Raw genomic sequence first — 26,202 nt, forward strand, 5'->3', positions numbered from 1 at the left:
CACTGTAGGGAGGATGGGAAGGATAGTGGGCAGGACAATTCTCATCTCATGGCATGACAAGACGAAACCCTGGTGGAGAATGTAATTCAGTTGCTCCAGTACTCGGTAGTACTAAGTTACGAGGGGAATGCTCCTCTGTGGTTGAACGGTGGGATTTTGGAAGGTGGTGAGTGATTGAAAAGATAAGGCACAGAATATTTGTTTTTGTACAAGGTTGGGAGAATAATTATGGTCTGTAAAGGCCTCAGAGAAGCCCTCGGTATACTTAGAGAGGGACCGCTCATCACTGCAAATGTAATCACCTTGGGTGGCTAGGCTGTATGGAAGGGATTTCTTGATATGGAATGGATGGCAGCTGTTGAAGTGGAGGTATTGCTGGTGGTTAGTCCACTATGTGATCAAAAGTATCCGGACACCCCCAAAAACATACTGGTTTCATATTAGGTGCATCGTGCTGACATCTATTGCCAGGTACTCCATATCAGTGACATCAGTAGTGAATAGATATCATGGGAGAGCAGAATGGGGCACTCCGCAGAACTCACAGACTTCGAACGTGGTCAGGTGACTGGGTGTCACTTGTGTCATAGGTCTGTATGTGAGATCTCCACGCTCCTAAACATGCCTAGATCCACTATTTCTGATGTGATAGCTGAAGGGACATGTACAGCACAAAAGCGTACAGGCCAACCTTGTCTGTTGACTGACAGAGACCGCCGACAGTTGAAGAGGGTCAAAATGTGTAATAGGCAGACATCTATCCACACAATCACACAAGAATTCCAAACTGCTTCAGGATCCACTGCAAGTACTATGACAGTTAGGCAGGAGGTGAGAAAACTTGGATTTCATGGTCAAGCGGCTGCTCATGAGCTCATCATGCCGGTAAATGCCAAACGATGCCTTGCTTGGTGTAAGGAGCATAAACATTGGACAACTGAACAGTGGAAAAATGTTGTGTGGGGTGACAAATCACGGTAGACAATGTGGCGATCTAATGGCAGGTTGTGGGTATGGCGAATGCCCAGTGAACATCATCTACCAGTGTGTGTAGTGCCAACAGTAAAATTCTGAGACAGTGTTGTGTTGTGGTCGTGTTTTTTATGGAGGGGGCTTCCACCCCTTGTTGTTTTGCATGGCACTATCACACCATAGGCCTAAATTGATATTTCAAGCACTTTCTTGCTTCCTACCGTTGAAGAGCAATTTGGGGATGGCGATTGGATCTTTCAATACAATCAAGCACCTGTTCGTAATGCACGGTGTGTGGTGAAGTGGTTACACGACAATGACATCCCTGTAATAGACCGGCCTGCACAGAGTCATGAACTGAATCCTACAGAACACCTTTGTGATGTTTTGGAATGTTGACTTCATGCCAGACCTCACCTACTGCCATCGATACCTCTCCTCAGTGCAGCACTCTGTGAAGAATGGGCTGCCATTCCCCAAGAAACTGAACGTATGCCTGCAAGAGTGGAAACTGTCATCAAGGCCAAGGGTGGGCCATCACCATACTGAATTCCAGCATTTGCAGCCAGGTGTTCAGATACTTTTGGCACACAGTGTAGATCTGATATGGACAGAGATACTGATGTAGCCATCTTTGAGGTGGAGGTCAACATAGAGGATTGTGGCTGTAACGCCGGAAATGCATATCCTCCTATTTCCATCTATTGTACCATAATTTTTTCCTTATTTTGTTACCTGAAGATATAACATTTATGTGTCTTTATATATTGTAATTGTTTTAATATTTGTATATATATATATTTATGCATTTATGTCGATGTATAATTGGTTTGTTTTGTAAATATTATTTGTATTTTACGCTGGGTCTTGCCTAGGGAAAACTATGCTATCGAACGAATACATCGATAGGTCGTGTGAAGAACGAAAGTGTGTAGGATCTTTGGTAGTGTTAACTCTGCCGCGTGGAGCGCGGGCTGAGCAGAGAGAGTCTGGCTGGGGTGGTGCAGTGGAGAGGTGTGTTGTGTGACGCTCCCGCGAGTTGCCGCGCTTTCGGGGTTTGGCAGCATGTAATTGCGCTCGACTTGCTATGATAGTTTCTGACACGGTGTCGCGGACGGGAAGCATTAGCTGGCGCACATCAAGAGCCCGTTTCGCCTGGTGACCGTGTCGAGAAGGAGGCGCGCCAACATCCAGCTTCTGCAACAGCAACGGCCGACAATGAGTGACTGTCGCCACCTCCTCGATCGACGACTTCAAACCTTCAATCAACCAACAAGGAAGACTAAAAGCACGTAAAGTTTCAGAACTGTATGGCAGACCTCAGCTTTTAAAATTGTTGCATCACAAAATTACAGCAACTTAGCATGAACCTTTGTTGCTCATTGTCCCAATTGCATTGCCAAGCAGGGTCCCTTTCTTTTCTGAAATGAACCCGAGTGTCGTTGAAATTCAAACGCCAGCATTAAAATAATATAATTCAATTTCACTGCCTTAATTTCAAAGTTCAGTTAAAGTATTCATAGCTGGCTACAATATTTAGATTACATGAGCACAAATTAAGAGTGCGAGTTTTGTTAGCATATTTTAGCTTACCTGTGACTGCAGCTCAGCTTGGTACATACTACATTTTACTATTGTTAATTGTTCAGAATCATTTAATTCAAGTTCGAAGTTAAATCTCTTATTTCTAAATTGCGTAGATTCAAGTAGCTTTTGCAATGATTGTTGAGGTAGCCCAAGACTAACTGTATTTTACTGAATGTCGATATGCTTCAGAAACAAAGTTCACTATTAATTTCAGTCACTAAACTAACTTTCAATTTTCCAGTTTTATTAATTCTTTTGCTAAATTAAGTCAGGGTGTAGCGAAATTTATTACTTCAGACAAACTTTCAGCTTTCACACTACACGTGTCAACCTCCAGTTGCCACGCTTCTAGTGCTAATTATATGTGTAATAACCTTTCTTTTTCAGTTACTATAGTAATTGTCCTTAGGACTGGCGACCGTAATTTCCCCCAAATCTCAAATATCTAATTACCGCTAGTTAATTGTTGACGTAACGGCCGCACATTTACTTTCTTTATTAACTTTACCCCTTTTCAAAATTAATTTCCACCAGTTTCATTTGCATTTTTCCTTTCATTTAGATGTACCCCTTTCCTCCCTCTTTACCGACAGATTAACTTTGGTGACGATTGCTTTCCCAAATTTCCATTAGGTACACGCGGTTTAATTTTTCACTGTCATTAAGGTCGATAAGTGAGGGGGAGGTTACATGGCTTATTGGCTTGAGCAGTACCAGGTGAAGCAAATGGGGGAGAAGTAGTTGAGGTTCTGGAGGAATGTGGATGGGGTGTCCTGACCCTCGATCCAGATCGCAAAGAAGTCATCAATGACTCTGAACCAGGTGAGGGGTTTAGGAATCTGGGTGTTTAGGAAGGATTCCTCTAGATGACCCATGAATAGTTTGGCATACGATGGTGCCAGGCAGGTGCCCCTAACTGTACGTTGGATTTGTTTGCAGGTAATGCCTTCATAGGAGAAATAATTGTGGGTGAAGATATAGTTGATCATGGTGACTAGGAAGAAGGTTGGTGGTTTTGAATCTGTCAGGCATTGGGCAAGATGGTATCCAGTAGTGCTAAGGTAATGGGCATTAGGTTAGAATGAAGGGAGGTGGCTTCAATAGTGATGAGCAAGGCACCATGTGGTAAAGGGACAGGAACTGTGGAGTTTGGTGGAGGAAATAGTTGGTGTCTTTTATATAGGAGGATAGGTTCCAGGTAATAGGCTGGACTTGTTGGTTTATGAGAGCAGACATTCTCTCAGTGGGGGCACAGTAACCGACCAAAATGGGGCGTCCTGGGTGGTTGGGTATATGAACTTACAAAGCATGTCAAAGGTAAGAGTGTGGGGAGTGGTAGGTGTGAGGAGAGAGAGGACTCTGGGGAGAGGTTTGGAATGGGACTAAGGATTTGAGGAGAGCCTGAAGATCATGCTGGATTTCTGGAATGACATTACCGTGACAAGGTTTGTAGGTAGATGTATCTGACGGCTGGCAGAGTCCTTTTGCCAGGTAATCCGTGCGGTTCCAAACAAAAGTGGCGGAGCCTTTGCCTGCAAGTATAATTATAAGGTCGGGATCAGTTTTTAGAAGGTGGATTGCAGTTCTTTCTGTGGGTGTAAGGTTAGTTTGCATGTTAAGGGGTTTGGGGAATGATGGTGAGGCAAGAAATTCTGGAAAGTTAACAGGGGCTGATTTGGGGGCAGTGGGGGTGGATCACAGTTGGATGGAGGAGTGAACTGATTCAGGCAGGGTTCTACTTTGGTCTCTGGTTGAGTCTTACAGGTAATATAGTTGGCAAAAAAGTGTTTCCACTGTATGCACCGGAAGAAGGAGAGAAGGTCTTTAACCAGCCCAACATGACTGAATTTGGGAGTGGGGCAAAAGGTGAGGCCTTTCAAAAGGACAGATGTTACTGCGGGGCTAAGGCTTTTGGAGGAAAGGTTCATGATTTTGTTTTGGGTCTGTTTAGGTTTTGGATTCTGTGTGGTAGTGGGAGTTTTTGAGGGTGTGGTAAGTGTAGTAGGTCTGCGAGACAGAGTTTGTCAGTTATGAGAGAACGGGAGGGGGAGGTGGAGGTTTGGAGGTTGTTGTAGAGGTAGCGGACAATGGTACTCCTTGGCGGCAGTAGGAAGTGAGCAGGGTGGCCCACCACCTCCCACGGTGTCACGGTCTGGCCACAGAGGAGCATTCCTCTTGTAACTCAGTACCACCTGGATTAGAGCAACTGAATTACATCTTTGCCAGGGTTTCGACTACCGGTCAGCATGCCATGAGATAAGAAATATCCTGCCCACTATCCTCCCCACCCCTCCGACAGTGGTATTCCACTGTCCACTGAAAATACACAATATACTAGTCCATCCCTACAAAATACCTGCACCCAAACCGTTACCTCATGGCTCATATCCCGGTAATAGACCTAAGTGTAACACCTGTCTCATACATCCTCCTACCACCACCTACTCCACTCTCGTCAGAAACATCACCTATCCCGACAAAGGCAGGACTACCTGTGAAACCAGTCATGTGATCTACAAGCTAAGCTGCAACCACTGCACTGCTTTCTATCTGAGCATGAATGGCCACCAACATACTGTGGCCAAGAAACAAGTGGACCATCCTGTTACTGAGCACACTGCCAAACATGACTGCTTCAGAGCCTGTGCCATATGGATCCTTCCCACCAACGCCAACTTTTCTGAACTGTGCAGGTGGGAACTCTCCCTGCAATATATCCTACATTCCCGTAACCCTCCTGGCCTCAGCCTCCATTAGTCATTGTCCTCACTCATCTTTCCCCTTCCCCCGTTCCCATTACAGTGCTACACAGCCCTCTATTCCACCAACGCACCCAGTCTTTTTTACTTATTTTCCAATAGCGGCCCCTCCCCCTCCCCTCTCCCACTTTTCCCCCACCAAACGCCTACCCTCTCAACTGCACCTAGCTGCCCTGCCCTCTCCCCACCTCATCCTTGCACTCTGCCTGGCAGCACTTAACCACTCCCCCACCCCTACCCTGCAATCCTTCCTCCTCCCTGCCCCAGCCTCCTCCTTACGCCACCCAGCTGGGGTGCTATTTATAGTGTGGCTTCAGCTGCTGAGAGAGAGAGAGAGAGAGAGAGAGAGAGAGAGTGGTGTGTGTGTGTGTGTGTGTGTGTGTGTGTGTGTGTGTGTGACATCTAGTTTTGACAAAGGCCTTGTTGGCCGAAAGCTTCTTTTGTGACAAAACATTCATTTTCTTAAAACGCATTATTTTTTTTTTTTTTTTTTGTTTCATTCAGTATTTTTAATATGGGTGATCTACTTATTTTTCAAGATTAAACAAATCTCAAATCAGGTACCTCAATGACATTTCTTTAACTTAGTCCATCAGTCCGAAAAGTTTCGAGACTGGACTAATAAAAAATTAGAGAAAAGTTAAGGTGGTGGTCTTAACATTTAAGGTGCTCTACTGGCTCCAACCCCCCTCCCCCTTTTTTTGAATACAATGCACAGAACTTTCATACACTCATGTGCAGCTATAACAAAAGCCCTTCCTTGGGATGTTGTTCAACTGGTCACATTTGCTTGAACGTCAATTATGTGGTGAAAGTGTTGACCTTTTATGTTGATTTCTGCACTCTGTCATTTTGTGGTAGATCATATTGATAACAAGAAGTATTGTCAACTGTAATATTTCTCAGAGAAGAATTGTTCACATTTTAAATTTCAATCCCATAGCGGCGTGCATCCATATGTCGTCATTTTTGTTTGGGAATCAATGTGTGTGGGCAAACTTCGAACACACTTCTCTAATCTTCAAAAGTCATGTGATTTAGACATGTTGCTCTAGTTTGATTTGGAGCACAACATCGACACACTAAGGCCACATGTCCACTACTTAAAACTGCCTGCTCAAAACTTGTTGAACGCACATCTGTTGTTTACAGTTGTTAGTTCAAGTTGCAACTGTAGTTACTGCACATACATTACTTATTCACTGGGAATGAAATCAGCCTTGGAATTTTTTGGATGGACGATGCTTGACTAAATGGTAAGGTGCAAAGTAGGTAATTTTTATCTATGCTACACTATAGTTGATGTTTATGGGCCTAATAGAAAAGCAAACATTACTAAAAGTCACTTTTTTGCTCAATGACATATATTAAACTTGAAGGACACCCTTTGCTGTTCTTTCTATTAGTTCGGGCTTAGGAGTATTAACAACCAAAATGATATCATCTATATAAAGCATGTTGCATTAACAGTGTGTGCAAATAAAACTGATATGAACAGAACCTTCATACTTACTCACTGTCTCAATTAATTTCTGCAGAAAGGCTATTTTGCTTTCCTTGTCCTTTATATTTTCATGATTAAGTTCATCGGGTGAGAAAACTCCATTCATGAACCCAGTTTCTCGAATGACCTTAAACAAAAATAGATAACATTTGTAATAGTCTCAGTGAAAACAGCAGTGAACTGTGCTGAGATAGAAAAGAAACAGCAAAGTGCCTCAAGCAGGCTGACAGGAACAAAATTAAAACTTTGCATCAACAGCTTGTTCTACAAGAATATTTATACAAATTATTCATTAGGAGAAATTCAGTTTATATAGAAATATGCCCAAAAATTATGATCACAGATTCATCTTCTCCTTCAAACTTCACTTCGTAGAGACAAAGTGAAGTGCAAAAAACTGAGGAATGAAAATACAGGACATACAGCAGCTGAAGAATTGGGGTGATGAGTTACATGAAGGGGGTTTCTGTACATCGCATTGTAAAGGAGAACACTGAGGGCTGTAAAATTTCAAAATTAATGTCATGGAGAAGAAAGATCAAGAGAAGAAAACAATAAACAGTATGTTTGTTGTGAAAGCTGTAACAGTTTCATACTGAGGGTGGAACTGGAATCGCAATACGTAGTGCCTAAAAATACTACTATGAAGCCAAGAGCAATCAATCCACAGTCGAAATGTGAAAGGAGGTTAGTGTACCAAAGAAAGAGGTGAAATCATATATTCCACTGAATAACATCATAGGTTAGCACACAATATTATGGCAATAAGGTGCAATATTCATACACAATTTGATGTTCTAAAGGACCCAAAGCATTCAAAAGCTCTTTGCCAAATTCAAATTGAAATGTAGTGCTGCTGATCTAGCTGGGAATATTGACCCCATGCAAATTGTAGCTACTCCTGAAAATGTTTCTACAGTATCTGGATTTACTCAGCAACATATGAGAAAATCCGTCTGAAGAATTCCGGCAGAGACTGATTTGAAGTGTTCCAGCATACATACAATAGTGAGAAATGGTCTACACATTTCTATTCAAAACCTAATGTCACTATATCATACCTGTAGCTGCTGGGTGACAAAGAGCTGACTTTGAAACAACATTCTCACAATTACAGATAACGAAAAATTTTATGTTGGCTACATCTGGTTCGCAAATGAAGCACATGTCCAGTATATAGGACTACCCCAAATTCACAGGCACAGGTGAGAATTGGCTGCCACATTCACATGATCTGACTCCTTGTGGCTACTTTTTGTAGGTTACATTGAAAGACACAACTTACTGGGACCATCCCACCATGCTGGATTAGCTCAAGTCATCGGGATGTGTGGTGACTGAATTCATTTCCACCGAGACACAAGATGTGACAGCAAATTTCACTGTTCATTTGCACCGTGCCCCTCCTGAGAGTGATGAACATTTTAAAAAAGATACTGATGTGATTGCAAAGGCTGCCCATTTATGCACACTGACATGGTGGACAGAGTACAGCACCATCTGTTACCAGATTTTGTATAAAATTCTTTGTTGCACTCTTCCAATGATCTGTGCATCACTGTTATTTAATTTTAAAATCAGGTTGAATTATTGCCTACCTCAATAAATGTTTCTATTTTACTTTTGGCCTAAATTTTTGACTCCCAAAAACAAACATTCAACCATAATATTTTTCTATTAATATTTCCATCAATTTAGCTCATCTTGTTACTGATTCAGTGACTGTTAAGTAGATATTTAAGTTTTGTCATAAACAGTGTTATTACATTACTTTCGTATTCCATGCTCCCTAGAAAGTTCATTTTTATGAGGGAGCTGTATGATTTAACAAATGTAATAAATGCATTGACATGTAAAACATTTCTCTACTGGAAACATGGTAGCTTTTTTCGTTTTATCAGCTTTTTCATACATATAACAAGGTATTTATCTAAAGCCAAAAGTGGCTAAATTGAGTAGCTTTACTAACATCACAAACACAACACTAAGATTACAGGTAATACATAGCAATTCAAGTCAAATAAAGTTAAACTTCTGTGTAGTACATAGTTTAAGATGTACACATGGGCAGTCCAAAAGCGATACTTATCCTATGTATTCCTTAACATGACAAAATGAAGAGGTCAGAATGAGAAGGAAACCAACAATGAAAACCCCACTGATATATCTCAATACTGATGACATCATCATCATCATCATCCTAACAGCTATTTGACAAGTGTATGTCTCTATAGCAGCTCTCTGACACTTATTTCCATCTGATCAGCCCTGAGATCTGAATAGACAATCCTAAAATGCTAGCATTCATTTAAAAGCAAGACATTTGAATCCATAAGACTTCTTATATTGCTTACTCCATGTACCGGGTGATCAAAAAGTCAGTATAAATTTGAAAACTTAATAAACCACAGAATAATGTAGATAGGTAAAAATTGACACACATGCTTGGAATGACATGGGGTTTTATTAGGAAAAAAAAAAGGTCACAAAATGTCCGACAGATGTGCGTCGTTTGCTTATGATCATGTGCTCAGCCACCACTTTCATCATGCTTGGCCTCCCAGGTCCCCAGACCTCAGTCCGTGCAATTATTGGCTTTGGGGTTACCTGAAGTCGCAAGTGTATCGTGATCGACCGACAGCTCTAGGGATGCTGAAAGACAACATCCGATGCCAATGCCTCACCATAACTCCGGACATACTTTACAGTGCTATTCACAACATTATTCCTCGACTACATCTATTGTTGAGGAATGATGGTGGACATATTGAGCATTTCCTGTAAAGAACATCATCTTTGCTTTGTCTTACTTTGTTATGCTAATTATTGCTATTCTGATCAGATGAAGAGCCATCTGTCGGACATTTTTTGAACTTTTGTATTTTTTTGGTTCTAATAAAACCCCATGTCATTCCAAGCATGTGTGTCAACTTGTACTCTCTATGTACATTATTCTGTCATTTATTCAGTTTTCAAATTTATACTGACTTTCTTATCACTCAGTATTTATATTAATCATACGCAAATCTAAACAAATCCTTTCTGCATTATATAAGGTGGGCCCTATGAAGCGGCAGTTTTATTTCCCTAATAACAAAAGTAAACGTAAGTGTCAATATTTTTATGTAATAAAGTGCCATTTGCATATTACAACCAGTGACATTTATTATTCACCTATTAAATGTTCCCTACAAATTTTACTAGATCCTTCAAATCTTCCACAGAGATTAAACACCACTGCTTGAACCATTCTGTGCAATATAGCTAGATTTCTCTCACAAATAGCATTCTTCAGCTGCATAATGTTCTGAGGTTTGTTAATGTGATATGCAATATAAGATAGCCCCACAGGAATAAGTCAGATATGCTTAAACTGGGTAAATGTGGAGAACATGCTATATACCCTCCTCTAGAGATCATGAGCCCTTGAAACAATTTATGAACCCCACTCATATATATCCTAAAATACATACAGTCTCACCATCTCGCTGAAACCTTGTTGTCCAGCAAGAGATTCATTCGTACCACAGCTCTAGAGTGAGGAAATTCTGTAACCTCTCCCATATCTGACAAGTATTAACAGAGAGAGAGAGAGAGAGAGAGAGAGAGAGAGTGTGTGTGTGTGTGTGTGTGTGTGTGTGTGTGTTTTCTGCTGATGAAGGCTGGAGCCGAAAGCTACATGTGAGTGACTTAATTGTGCCTGTCTGCAACCAGACATTTCTTCTTTATAGTAAGTATGAATCTGTCTTTCCTTCATTGTTGCAAATATTTACCGTTACAGCTCTCCCAGCCTCTTTACATATATATGGGCCAATTATTTCAAAGTAGGATACAGTGTAACCAGACGCTGATATGTGGAGTGTGAAGAAACATATTTGCAACTGCTGACTGAATCAGTGACAAAACTTCGTGTTTTTACTGAAAGCAATACACATGTAATAACTTTGTTACTCAGTGTTATCGTACAGTCTCACAAAACACAGTGCGATTGGTTTTGTTGGTAATTGAATTCTTGCACTATAAGCATTTTAACAGATGAAAGTTCCTTTACCACATTCTGCTAACATTGCTGCATATCAAGTGAAAGGTGGATATTAGCTAGACTTTGTACACTCTTCATGGGAGCATGTTATGTCTTCTTACAAGTAAATACAACTTTTGAAAGTTTGAAACCACAGGAGTATCATACTGAAGTTAGCGATACACCAAGATTTGTGATATTGAAATGGCAGCAGAATAATCCCTACCTCTTAAGAAGAGTGTTATATATTTTTTAATACTCCTGCTATAAATTTAACTTTTGTATTGTTCACCGCTCTATCATTACCAGTAAACACATTCCATGTAAAAGCACACAGAGTGTGCACACTGTGCCAAAGTAGCTGTGTCAGCAATCTGAAGGTCGACTGCCTAGGGTCCAATCTGCAGTTTCTGGTTTCAGAGAAGGGACTGAACATCTGTATATTGACAATTGTGATAACTGTGACAAACTTCCCCTAAGTGTTGTCCTTGTGCTGGAGTCACTAAGCATGTCCCACTGCCATGTACACCTGCTAGTTAGCAGACACAGTTCCTTCCTCTGCACCAACTTTACATAGGTGCACTTCCAATCTGTGCTGCACATACATTGAATGCAGGCCTACCCCCAATTTATGATGATCTATCAGCCTACAACTGATTATTTCACCTTTATGGAGTTGCCATTCATTCAGATTAACAGATCTGGACATGAATACCAGGTTCAAGCACTCTTTTATTGAGTCACTTAAGAGAGGGTTTTCCACAGTTTAGGGACCGTCAGTCTCTCACGGGTTCGAATTCATAAATGATATTGGCAGCATATGGACTCACACCTAAGTTCTAACTGTCCTGCTTCATAGTATGTAACAATTGATTTTTCACATTAATGTATGAAATGGGTTTAAAAAGTTGCATGCACCCAAATATACATCGAGATCCACCACACTGATGCCTGTCTCTAAAACTCAGTACAAATCAAATGCACCACCAAATAGTAGTGGTTATATAAGATAAACCAAACTGAAAAGAGGACCAGCAGTAATTTCTGAATTTCTAGAGAGTTGCTTCCACAGTTTTTTGCATGATAGCTTCCTCCCATGCAAAATGGCTAAGCAGGGATGGCTAGAGGGCAAATTTATTTATTTATTTTGTTTATTTATTTATTTTGTTTATTTATTTATTTTGATCCAACATCAACTGATTACAAAAAAGGTTTTTTTTCCCAGTATTCCGGATAAGTCAGAGCCTTACTTACTACGGTTACATATTATTGGCTGGCACTTTTATCTACACAACATTTTCTAAATTTAGTTCAGAGAACAGAGTTACATATATGGACCATACATTAAAAAAAATTGTTATTGCCATACTTAGATTAAGGAATCTACAGTTTGTGACACAGTATTCATATCTTACATTCAAGTATTTACAGTTTGTGACACAGTCTAATGGCCGAGTGCACCAACCCCGGTCAAAAAGCATGATAACCAAGGTCCCGCGATCATGGTTAAAAGTAAATCGTGTTTAAAATGTTTCTGCAGTGCACCAACGTTAATCGCTGGTCAGCAAACCATCGTCAGCCAACTGTGCATTTGACCGCGGTAAACTCTCTACATTGCAATGGTGAATGGAGCGTGCCCTGGCAACGCAAAGATGAAATTGCACAGATAATCGCTGGTGCCACGTTCTATCTTTGCTGTCTTTTCCGTCAACAAGCAGAAGTGTGTGTACATACCTCGGTACCTATTTCTGATCTGTTGGTTTCTTTTTTGGAGAATAATGGAGAATAAAAGAAGAACACCTAATTTCTCGAAGTACGAGATAGATGTACTTCTTGAACTGGTGGGTGCAAATGCATCCGTTCTTGAAAATAAGAAAACCGACGGCTGCAGCTTAAAAGAAAAACAGGCAATGTGGTCCCATGTGGAGGCGCAATTTAATTCTACTACTGGTAAGTTTACTCATAAATGAATAACTTTTCTAGGTTCATTGTAAGCGTAGGATATGGCACACACTGGCTTTTAGTTTGAAATTTGAAACTGTTACTGGCGTACCACTGAAATACGTGATAGGACTATGTTTTGTTAGTTTTAAATTTAAAATCCAATGCCGTGCTACTGTTAACTAAATATTATGTGACTAACGGAAGCTTTTATGTTGAAAATTGTGAACATACGTTTCTCACTTAGCCCTGTGCCGTATTCTTCATATATGCCTATACCACTTTCTTTTTAATGAACTGATATGTAAACAAAAGCCATATACAGATCTTAGATTTTTATTGCAGTTATAAGTTAAGGGGTTCCGGAACGCCCTATACTTGCAATGTTAAAATAACGCTTATAAATTACATCTTTCCTCACAAAGTATTTGAGGTAGGAAGTTGAACTTTTTACAGATTATTTATTGGAATATGGGCTACAACTTAACACAGGGATTTTACAAAATTTTAGTTCAGTTATTAAAGATGATTTTTTTCAATTGTAATGAAAATTCACAACATTTTTTTGCAATTTTTTATTTATATATTCAAAAATATACAGTTTTTTGGAAAAACGCTGTGTTAAATTATGCAGAAGGTACTGTGTAACATTTACTGAAAGTTTGAAACAAATATGTTTGGAAGATCCTTAGAAAACATGTAATTAGTATGAGAAAATAAAAGTTTTGGGAATCGAGCGACAAAGATTGGATTAACTTTTTAGTGCATTCCAGGTCCATAGGATGGATTATCTTCATCCTCTGCAAACTCCTCCTACAGCTTCCTCTTGTTCCTCCTCCTGTTTACTCTTGCTTGTATTTCTAGACTCTTTACAGCCCTGTCTGCAGCCCGAAGGCGTTCCTTGTCTAAAGCAAGCATCGCTCGTACCATGTTAGAACCTATCTTCATTCCCATATTTCTAAATACCTTGCACCTTACAATGTTGCCATCATTGAAAGTCGCAACAGCATCATACACACCAAAGTGAAGTGTTTCTATTCCAACAAATACAGTCTTGGGGATTCTCGACCATATAACACTATTTACACTTTCATTGGGGTTTTGAGTTTTTCCGTGAATACACTTTTTCAACAGTTCAGTTGCTGCTAAGTCTCTGAAAATAGGTTTTATCACCTCCATTATTGCATGAGGCAGACTATGCTTATGAGTGTACACTTCACCAGTTAGCAATCCTTTGTTATATTTACACCAACTGTCTTCTTCTTTGGGACACAAGCTATGTTGGGGATTTTCGTCGTCTTTATTGTTTACAGTAATAACACATACCTTTGGCTTTCCAACATTTCTCCTTTTCTTAAAAGCCTTCAGAGGATTTCTAATAACTTTACTTTTACTCATTATTATACTTCAACAAAACAGAGACTCAAGAAACAGAATTAATTAATTACGAATTAATTACGAATATTTTTGAGATAACGACAGAGTAAATAAATATGAAACAATCGACAATCACACCAGCGATATATATTGAACCATCACAGGTTAGCCACAACACATACTTTATCTCACATCACTAAAATGTACCTGATGAACACGGACGTTAATAATAACACCATTTGACAGCAGTTTAACAGCGCCACAGTGGGTCACGCCCATGTAGAACACATTTCAAAAAAAATTTAAAAATAGTTGTAGTCTTCGGAATTGAATAAATTATATATCTATTAAAAGGTAATAGTCTGCAGATTCAGAAAACGCAAAAAAGTAAAAATTGAACTTTTCATGATTTTGAGCCCCTTAAGAGCCTCAGAATGCAAAATGGACTTATGAATGCAAATAATATAAGAATTAATTTATGGTACTACAAACTACATTTATTTAATTTCAGGTGTGACAAAAAGATCCTGTGACAGGCTGAAAATCTGTTATGAAAATATGAAAAGAAGACTTCGAAAAGACCTTGCAGAAGAAAAGGTGGAAGTGTATAAAACAGGTGGGGGGAAGCCTACCCAAAAAACCACGATCCATGATCGGGCTAAACTATTAGAAATTGTTGGTTCCTCAACGAAACCGTTAACAAATGCATATGATTCCGATGCACAGTTTAGCATGATTGTGGATGTTGTCAACATGGAGAGCAGTGCAGTGCAGTGAGAACAGGCCACCTGCTTCAGTTGTCGAGTCAGCAGAGTGCACACAACCTAGCACTTCCCACACACCTGTTGTAATACTAAGTAAAGAGACACCAAATAATGTTCTGTTGGATGTCACCCAGTTGCAATCTGTTTCACAGTATCCTGATCAACCCAATGAAAACATTTGCACGCCAAAAAATACATGGCATCGTCGCAGGATGCCTGCAAAACCTAGGCCATCAGGTTCGGGAACAGTGATTGACAATGTGTGCAAGAAGAGAGTGGAACTACTGGAGGCCCAATTACTCATGATGAAGGCAGAGCACCAAAAGGAGCTGAGGATAAAAAATTTAAAGATTCTGGCCCTGAAAGAAAAACTAAAGTACTGGAAGAAGAAAAATGCCAGTGACACTTGACTTTTTTTCCTGTGACAGTGAATTTTTTTAATTTTTTGTGCTTGTTGTATTTTGTCTGATGTATTAAAGTTGTCTCTCAATTCAAATTGTTTCTCTGAGTTTGTCCTGTTAGTGATACTGCTTCTATCCTGGTCTGTCTAATATCTGCTTACAGCTTATTTGGTCTGGACTAAGTTTCATCCAATCACTTAAAATTAGAATTACTTCATATATAAAAACAGATTAGCAACACTGCAGTTTACACAAGTAAGCTACATGTCAGTTGCAGGCCTGCAGCCATAACGTCAGGTGCCAATTTCTACTTAAATGACTTAACAATGAGGTACACTGTTAATGAAACAAAATAATAGTAATAAAGCATCCTTGTTACTCTAACTTTGGAATGAACATATGTGCTGTAACAGTTATATACATGAGGCCCAATGTTATCATGTTTTGCATTGTTTATACCCGAATATCCTAACATATTAAATTATGAGGGAAAGTGCTCCAAATCATAATTTTGTGTGTGCCATTTTCCATGCAATACTCTGCACCAGGTAATGTTTATAAAGGGAACCTATATCTTTTATGACAATACAATCTGAAGTGAGGCATGTTGAGAAATACATTGCTGTGGTGGGTTCTCTTTTCTGCAAAAGTAAGCATAGCATATGTGGCTTTCCTAGCCACACCACTTGGTAATGTGTGTGGTGGAAACCTGTAACATTTATCATAACAGTATTTGTAGAGAGGCATTATTGAATAATACATTGCTAATATGGACAGTAGTGAGATTAGCATTGTGTGGCTTCTCTAGCACCTGTTATGTTTACAATGTCAGCCCATAACTTTTCACACAGCAAAATTTGTAGCAAGATATTTTCAGAAATGCATTCCTATGATGGGTCACTGGTTTCTGCTATAGTAGTCATAGCATGTGTGGCTTTCTTAGCAATATTCTGCACCTGCTAATGTTTATGATGGCAACCCATAACTCCTGCCACAACTGTACTTGTAGTGAGGCATTTTTCTGTGGCACTATGCAATGACAAGGAATTCCCTTCTCTACAGGTGAGCATTAAATATATGAAAAAACTGCATCAATATCAGTGACAGAGTGAGGGAGGGAGTTTCCCTCAGTAATAACAAAGTATGACACTTTGTACTGTCAACCCACAGCATTACAGTTCTGCTTTCATATCTTCTGAAGTAGCACACTCCTTAACTAATTATTGCTCTTGCACAGATCCCCAAAGTATTAGACATTGCTGACAACATTCCATTGCGTTTTGTAGCAATGAGAACTTTTTTTTGGTGGCAATTTCTAAACACAAATTTGTCTTCAATATATATATATATATATATATATATATATATATATAATTTTAATGCCATACAGTTGTGCATAATATTGTGTAAAGTGCTGCTACACGCATGACTGACTAGAATTAACAACGTAATTCAATTCTTTGCACAACCTTATGGCCACACACACTTATGTTTAAGAAAATCATATTGTAAATAAAGAGTAGTGGTTAATATGGAAACAATTTAACAAATAAACAATCCCAATCTGACATTTTATGTTAATACACAAATGATTATTTATTTTGCGCCCATGTGTGTACTGCATATTCACAATTTTAAGCTAATCTAGGTGATAAGACTGCATTAATACTGAGGAGAAGTACAGTAAAATAATCTCTAAACTGAAAGGTTCTAATAATAAAGAATGTGCTCTTTTAATATTGCAAAACTGTTGGACATTCACATATTTGTTGTTACAGTAGAAAATTTAAGAGATGTTTAGGATCTATAGTGAACAAAATACAGAAGTATCCATTATATTTTATTCCACTCGCTTTTACTCTCACACTCTCTAAATATAATGGAGTCATTTTTTCTCAAATTTAAGTACATACCCAGAAACTGAACCTGTATATAAATAACAGAGTACTGCATTGCTTTCACAACCAATGTGATGCACAAAATATATCTTTAATAATGAATTAGCAACAGTTCCACACTAAAAAATAAATCTCAGAAAAGCAGCAGCCGGGTAATTGTCTGTAGGCAGCACATCCTGTCCCTGGCACAACAAAACCTCAAATTTCGCATCACACACCCAGTTCAGTGAGTACTTTTATGTTCGCTAGACAGCAGAAACAAAATAGATTACATGCTGAAATAATCTGAAAAATTGAAAATACGGCGAAATCCCATAACTATAATCATAATTTTTCCATTAGGAACAATGTCTGAATTTATGTTAGATTATCGGAAATGTTCATTAATTATAGCACGGCGAACTGCTCTTCCAGGTAACGTATCATCGCGATACATCTGCTGTCCAGGTAGCACTGGTTCGTTGTCTTCAATGTTGGGGCCTCTCTCATCACGTAACTGATTTAAAAGTCGAGAAATTTCAGGATCTTCTGGTGGTTCATCACTGCTTGTACTCCTCGCAATATTATGCAAGACAGCCATACCCACAATGATTGACATTGCTTCCTGTGGATTACATCTTATTCCTACAGATAATATGGGAAATCTTCTCTTCCACATGCCGTATTTTTTCTCAACAGTGTTTCTAGTTTTAATATGAGACCTGTTATACCGATGCTCTGCTTCATTTTGCGGATTTAGAAGTGGAGTTAACAAGTAGGATTTACATGCATAACCACTATCTCCCAATAAGTGACCTTGTGGTATTTCTCCTTTTTCAAATTGAGCTCTGCGAGCGCAATTGAGAAATATGGTACTGTCGGGCACAGAGCCCGGCCATTGAGCGACAATATCTCTTACTAACAAATTGTGATCACTAATGGTTTGACAGTTAAAGGAAAAAACATGATTTCCTATTGCAGGAAAGTTCAGCATTATGTCCTCCAGGAGACTGAATTCTTATATGGGTACAATCCAAGGTACCAAGAACGCCAGGAAATCGGTCCTATTGACTAAAACCATACATCACAGAGCGCACTTCTTCTCTTGTAGGAAATTTTATAAAGCGAGGAGACAGTGATGCTATGATGTCTGATACATCACCGATGATTCGTTGTGTTGTTGTACGATGTATATTACTGTTGTCCCCAATAAGAATGTTGAATGCACCTGTTGCATATGCCCTTAAAGTAATCAAAAGTCTGTTTATCGGAGAAACAGGGTTATTCCGATCAGTAGGAAATTCTAACGTATCATTAATTTAATAACCACCACACTGATTCTTTTGACAGACGAAATCTCTCTTCAAACTTCCTGTCACCATAATCTTTAAAAGGGTTTCCCCTTTCCACAATCACTCCAACACGATTTCGATCCCAATTTAAATGGCCGAGGTATAACAAATCTTCCTCAATGCCATCCATAACATCAAAACGCGCTGCCATCTTAATAGTGTATGCTTCTAAAACCGTGGTTATGTCGAGAAAACCGGGAAAGAGCCCCGGTTAAATATAACCGCGGTCGATTCCCTCGTTTAACTTAGATCGATGTTGGTGCACCAGAATACTGTGCTGAACAGGATTATATATCGACTTAACCGCGGTTAACTGTTAATCGAGATTGGTGCACTCGGCCGTAAGATCTGAGATTACACATATTTTTAGATAGATGGTCTTCCATCATACGAGTGTACTAAATCTAGAAACTCATCTATTGAATATACAGGATTGTTTAGGAGCCATAATTTTAATTTCGTTTTTAGTTTTGTAGTGGGCAATTTGGAGATATTAGGATGGAAGCAATTCAGTAGTTTTATGCCTGCATAGTGAGGGCTTTTCTCATAAAGTGTTGTTCTATGGGAGATGATGTGGGGTCTCTCTCTACCTCTAGTGTTGTGATCGTGTATTTCTTTATTAAGTGTTTTGTTACTGTTTACTGCCATAATGATTATCTTCAGCACATACAGGTTATGAACAGTTAGTATTTTTAATTCTTTAAACAAATTTCTGCAGGACTCCCTGGCACATTTCTTTCCCATAATTCTAAGTGCCTTCTTTTGTAAGATAAGTACACTTTTCATATTACCTTTACTGCTGGATCCCCATACCTCTATCCCATAGCTTAGATGAGATTCAAATAGTGCAAAATATATTTGCCTCAGAGTGGTGATGTTACAAAAAGGTGTCAGTTTTCTTAGGATATATATGGTAGTACACAGCTTTTTGCAAATATCATTCACATGATCAGACCAGTTTAACGCTGCATCAAGTGTCAGGCCAAGAAACTTGGTCGAGTATTGTTTTTTAATGTATTCATCACCCATTAAGATTTGGTTTTCATGAGTTTTTTGCCTCCCAAGATCAAATTTGTGTTTAATTTTAGTTTGTTTTCATTAAAATATTGCAGAATTAAGCCTGCTGCTGTATTGGATTCCACTTTGAGCTGCGAATAGCTTGGATTGCGGCATATTAAAGTGGTATCATCTGCATGTAAGATAGCTGTTGCATGGTTTGTTATGGACTGAATATCATTAACATAAACAATAAAAAGAAGTGGTCCTAATATTGACCCCTGTAGAATACCAAAATTTATGTCAGTGGTGTTTGATTTGTATGCTCCCTCTGTATTGCTAATAGACACAAACTGCTTCCTATTTGTCAAGTAGGACCTCATCAGATTATAAGCTGTGCCTCGAATGCCATAGTTCCACAGTTTGCCCAGCAACGTGGTCGTATAACACAGTCAAATGCTTTTTGTAAGTCCAGAAAGATGCCATATATATGTTCTTTATTATCTATTGCCTGAGTGACACCTTTGATTAAGTTGGATGCTGCTGTAATGGTGGACGACCCCTTGACAAACCCATACTGCCCCTTCAAAAGCACTTTTTTGCATACCAGGAAGTTCCAGATTCTTACGTATATTACTTTCTCAAAATTTTTGGATGTAAGGATGTAGAGGCTTATCTCACTAGGGGTAAGACAGATACTGCCTACAGGGAAATTAAAGAGACCTTTGGAGAAAAGAGAACCACTTGTATGAATATCAAGAGCTCAGATGAAAACCCAGTTCTAAGCAAAGAAGGGAAAGCAGAAAGGTGGAAGGAGTATATAGAGGGTCTATACAAGGGTGATGTACTTGAGGACAATATTATGGAAATGGAAGACGTTGCAGATGAAGATGAAATGGGAGATATGATCTTGCGTGAAGAGTTTGACAAAGCACTGAAAGACCTGAGTCGAAACAAGGCTCCGGGAGTAGACAACATTCCATTAGAACTACAGACGGCCTTGGGAGAGCCAGTCCTGACAAAACTCTACCATCTGGTGAGCAAGATGTACGAGACAGGCGAAATATCCTCAGACTTCAAAATTACCGAACTATCAGTTTAATAAGTCACAGCTGCAAAATACTAACGCGAATTCTTTACAGACGAATGGAAAAACTGGTAGAAGCCGACCTCAGGGAAGATCAGTTTGGATTCCGTAGAAATTTGGGAACACGTGAGGCAATACTGACCTTACGACTTATCTTAGAAGAAAGATTAAGGAAAGGCACACCTAAGTTTCTAGCATTTGTAGACTTAGAGAAAGTTTTTGACAATGTTGACTGGAATACTCTCTTTCAAATTCTGAAGGTGGCAGGGGTAAAATACAGGCAGCGAAAGGCTATTTACAATTTGTACAGAAACCAGATGGCAGTTATTAGAGTCGAGGGGCATGAAAGGGAAGCATTGGTTGGGAAGGGAGTGAGACAGGGTTGTAGCCTCTCCCCAATGTTATTCAATCTGTATATTGAGCAAGCAGTAGAGGAAACAAAAGAAAAATTCGGAGTAGGTATTAAAATCCATGGAGAAGAAATAAAAACTTTGAGGTTTGCCTATGACATTGTAATTCTGTCAGAGACAGCAAAGGACTTGGAAGAGCAGTTGAACGGAATGGACAGTGTCTTGAAGGGAGGATATAAGATGAACATCAACAAAAGCAAAACGAGGATAATGGAATGTAGTCGAATTAAGTCGGGTGATGCTGAGGGAATCAGATTAGGAAATGAGATGCTTAAAGTAGTAAAGGAGTTTTGCTGTTTGGGGAGCAAAATAACTGATGACGGTCGAAGTAGAGAGGATATAAAATGTAGACTGGCAATGGCAAGGAAAGCGTTTCTGATGAAGAAAAATTTGTGAACGTCGAGTATAGATTTAAGTGTCAGGAAGTCGTTTCTGAAAGTATTTTTATGGAGTGTAGCCATGTATGGAAGTGAAACATGGACGATAAATAGTTTGGACAAGAAGAGAATAGAAGCTTTCGAAATGTGGTGTTACAGAAGAATGCTGAAGATTAGATGGGTAGATCACATAACTAATGAGGAGGTACTGAATAGGATTGGGGAGAAGAGAAGTTTGTGGCACAACGCGACTAGAAGAAGGGACCGGTTGGTAGGACATGTTCTGAGGTATCAAGGGATCACCCATTTAGTATTGGAGGGCAGCGTGGAGGGTAAAAATCTTAGAGGGAGACCAAGAGACGAATACACTAAGCAGATTCAGAAGGATGTAGGTTGCAGTAGGTACTGGGAGATGAAGAAGCTTGCACAGGATAGAGTAGCATGGAGAGCTTCATCAAACCAGTCTCAGGACTGAAGACCACAACAACAACATCACTCAGAAACGGATAGCAAAAATTTTCAAAAAACCCAACTTATGCCAGGCTTATTAGCAATGTCTTTATCCCTTGTAATTACTCGCAGAGTATTTACCCATTTAGAACATTTCTAGCCATTGTAGGTGTTGGACATGTTTGACTGTAGTAATGTTCAACCATTTTTTTCCATAATGTGGGAAGAATAAATCTCTCGGAAACTGCCATTGAAGGGCATAGCAAAATTGCTTGAGGCTTAACATGTAACCGCAGTATCGAACATTGCATTCGAATTTCCAAATTAGATTTCGTCTTCTGCAAAATTAGTTGCGAGTAAACACACGGCACATAACAGGCTGGCAGCGCCCCACTCATAAGAATACTGGCGTGTACGCCAAATTGCTGCCCTCTCTCTGTTCCTCCGGCGTAAACACGACGGTGCTGCCACAGTAGCGATAAAGAAATTAGTCCTCCTCCCTCCCTTGTTCAACAGGGGCGGCCGGCAGGTAGTCGAGGTGCCATGCCACAGTTCCCAAAGCCGCTCCCTCTGGTGCGGCAGATTTGCCGCCCCTCGGAAAGTGCTGCCCCGTGCGGCCGCAAGTTTCGCACGTGTCCTGCGCCGGCCCTGTTCAGTGGTATACTGATTTGGCTTATCAATAAATCGAGAGCAACTTTTTTGAAGTACTTGGAACCAATACTTTTTAAAATGAGCTTGTCCTTTTGTACTTTTATCCTGTGACGTTGTGGTTGCAGTTTATTCTTACGATGGGCACTTTCCTTGTCAGGTAGTAATTTTGTACGAAGTGTGATAGTCGGACGTTTTGGTTTTTGAGCCACGAAACACCCGTCGCCACCTGGATGAACAACAATTAAACTCTGACTGGCACTTTTGTTTGACAATACTACTCGCACACTATCACTTTGCCAACATTTATTTACTGTATAATACGTGTGAATCCACGTTTCATCTTTGTTAACTACTGGTTGCTTCTGAAGAAAACCTGAGAAAGTACGGTCTTTTAGCAACAATGCCCTCTCATCCACACATAACAAAACGTTAATTTTGACACCTTCTAAAACGAAAATCCATAGACAAAACATAGTTTCTAAGGGTTTCCTTGTCAGCTTTGAAGCTCATTTCTGTTTGACAAAAGTTCGCATTTCTTTCTATTGTTCATAATGCCATACAAATTGCTGCCTGATAATACATTTATCCAAATCATCGGTTACACACTTGTTGTGAGCATCTTGCTTCTTCTTCTTGGGCGCTAGTTTAACTGTAGCCTCGCTGTACCTCGTCACGTGACCTAGTTCCTGGCACTGCCGCGTCACCACTTCGCCTTTCCAGGCAATAGGTATTGTTGCATTCTCTACAACGAAAGCTGCAGAATTCGTTTCGGTTGTTGGCCGAGGGAGTCAAGATTGGTGAGAATAGAAAAATTTATTTTTCTTATGATCTGTTACTTCAAAAATTGGCAAGTCAGCAAATAAGCACGTGTTGTCCCAATAGCTAGAATGAAAATAAAGCGAAGAAAAGTGAAGTGATATGGCGATGACTACTTTGTTACCCCTTATTCCATAATCGGACACGAAAGAAGTGACACATGGAAATTACGACAGATGTCGAGTGTCATTTCTTTGAAATTAACGACCGCAGTGCAGTGAGTTAATATGTTTCGACTAGCATTAGTACCTGTCGATGCCAAGGTGTGTATTTATTGTATTATTTTGTTACTCCATCTCCTTATGCTTTCCCTCTCCATTGTCTTCTGCCCAATTCTTTGACCGTTTCATCTGCTTCTGTAGTGAAATTCTGCCCCTGAAATTCAATTTCACGCAGCTCAATTCTTATGATTTCATCTCCTGAACAGTGTATCCTACAGTAATACAATTTTCCGTTTACGTGCAGTGGAATATCTGGAAATTGTCTGTGAAGTGTGTTACAAATAAAGTTAGTACACTGACATCAACAGTTAGTTTCACGTAATCGTTCTTTTTGCAGGCTGGATAGAAACATGGCCGACGGTAGAAAAAGACTGTCTGACAGTGAATATAGGAAAAGACAGGCGCTAAAGGAAGATGATGATAAGAAGCAAAAGGATGCGCTACAATGATATTTCAAGCCAAAGAGAGAATGATCTAGCAGCAGCGAGGGTGGAAAAATAGATCCTGAAAGTACAGAAACTAACTGGAGCTACTGCAGCTACATCTTTATTTTCAGGACATGACCAGAAAGTTGACGAACACAGTACTGCGACCACCGCATACAGTAGCAATGCTTACGGTGGGCCATCCACAACATGTTCAACAGACCTCGTCTGGACTCAAGACCTGCTTTGTGACGAAAGCTCCGAGATTGAAACATCAGGCAGAACTGAAATTAGGCGACCTGATTCGGAAAATACCAGAGGAACATCAGCCGAGGTACTCACCCCTGGAGAAGGGATTGAAGGCGAGCTTAAACTGGAAGAGACAATTGTCTCAGATACCGGAAATATTACTGACTGCATTCAAACGACTTTGGTTATGCGAGGTTCTCCCGAGCACACTAAGGAAGCTGAAAAATGTCCTAAAACCACAGACAACCGGCGTTTCAGCACTGTACACTACAGCTATTCTTTGAAGAATTTAGAAGAAGCAGATAGACGTTGGTTGGTGTACTCAAAGGGCAAGGATGCTGTGTTCTGCTTATATTGCAAACGTTTTTCGTCATCTACAGTAAAAATTGCAAAGAACGGTATAAGCGACTGGCGGCAACTTGCTTTGCATCTCAAAAGCCACGGTAAGTCTACCGAGCATTTAAATTCACATAAAAAGTGGATTGTGTTTCCTGAGGGACTGAAAAAGTCATGAACTGTTGACGCCCATCGTCAAAGGCTTCTGAATACTGAAAGCAGATGTTTGAAAAATGTTCTTGAGCACTTAATAGAGCAATAATTCATTTCCTGGGTTGGCAATGTCTGCCTTTGAGAGGAAGTACAGATACACTCTTTCAGCCAGGAACTTCTTGAAACTCGTTGAATTATTCGGAAAGTTCGACACTATGATGATGGAGCACCAACACAGAACAAAGCAAGGTGAGAACAAGGGTCATTATTATCTTGGAAAAGAAACACAGAATGGAACAATTCATCTTATTGGATCATCATAACCAACAACATTCTATTAATGATGAAATCTGCAAAGTACTACAATATAATTCTGGACTGCACACCAGATATTTCAAAAGTTGAGCAGATGACAGTTGTGGTACTTTTCGTCCAGGAGACAAGACTCGACGGGGTATACGATGTCCGAATTCGGGAGCATTTCCTGGAATTTCTTCCAGTGGCAGATTCTTCAAGCTCCACTTTGACGCAGGTCATACTCAAGTTCTTGGAAGATAAAAAAAATCCTATTGTGTAATATTATTGTTCAAACCAAGTTATCGTTAAATTGTAAATATTTTTTTTTCATTGAATACATTATCTGTTCACAACCATTGAAAACTGTTTATTTTCGTTAACTGTAAGTTCATGCCGCGCGGGATTAGCTGAGCGGTCTAAGGCGCTGCAGTCATGGACTGTGCGGCTGGTCCTGGCGGAGGTTCAAATCCTCCCACGGGTTGGATGTGTGTGTTTGTCCTTAGGACAATTTAGGTTAAGTCCCATCAGATTTCACACACATTTGAACATTTTTGTAAATTCACAAGGCTTATTAAAATCAGCTGGATTTCTTCAATCAGGTTTGACTCCATTTTTGAGCTGGTGCCCAGTGACTGTTTTGTACAAATCTGTAGAGAATGTCACCAATCAGTCGCAATTTTTGTTTTCATTTTCCAGATCCACATAGATTTCGGGCACAGTATGGCTATTCTCAATGCTTTGAGTTATGTATACATCTATACCGTAATGCTGAACGTAACTGTCAACATGACGGTTTAGATGTAAGCACATATCAAAAGCTTTGAGACTGGCCACTCAGTGGCCGAAACCTAGGTAGATCTGAAAAGTAAAAACAAAAATTGCGATTGATTGCTGACATTTCATACAGATTTGTTTCAATAAAATTCCACAAACGTTCTGTTGTAAAAAAAAAAAAACTGGAGGGGGGGGAGGGGGGAGGGGGGAGGGGCGAGATGGCACCGCATGGAAAACGTGGTGTGCGATGGAAAGATTAAACTAAATTATTTGCACTTAATTTGTTGTATTATAGTACTCAGGCATACAGTTTTTTATCACACCGCTTTAGCCTTCCATCAGTACGTACCTTACAAAGGTATGTGAAAGATATACAATTAAATTGTGGAATAAATAATAATATAT

The 26,202-nt window shown here is 39.6% G+C and overlaps 2 protein-coding genes across 2 annotated transcripts in view; one reads left to right on the forward strand and one right to left on the reverse strand.

Annotated features, from left to right (window-relative positions):
• The window catches only part of LOC126194656 (TRAF3-interacting protein 1), a 260,931-nt gene that overhangs the window by 194,178 nt on the left and 40,551 nt on the right, over positions 1-26,202 (reverse strand). Inside the window, exon 2 of the mRNA XM_049932847.1 lies at positions 6,832-6,949. Within this exon, the coding sequence (XP_049788804.1) occupies positions 6,832-6,949 (118 nt within the window). The remainder of the gene's footprint in view (positions 1-6,831; positions 6,950-26,202) is intronic.
• Positions 12,564-15,343, forward strand: LOC126194657 (uncharacterized). Its single transcript, XM_049932849.1, has 2 exons — positions 12,564-12,793; positions 14,673-15,343. Exons 1-2 carry the CDS (start codon positions 12,622-12,624, stop codon positions 14,936-14,938), a joined length of 438 nt encoding a protein of 145 aa, XP_049788806.1. The 5' UTR covers positions 12,564-12,621; the 3' UTR covers positions 14,939-15,343.

This window comes from Schistocerca nitens, chromosome 7 (assembly GCF_023898315.1).
Source record: "Schistocerca nitens isolate TAMUIC-IGC-003100 chromosome 7, iqSchNite1.1, whole genome shotgun sequence".
Lineage (NCBI taxonomy): Eukaryota > Metazoa > Arthropoda > Insecta > Orthoptera > Acrididae > Schistocerca > Schistocerca nitens.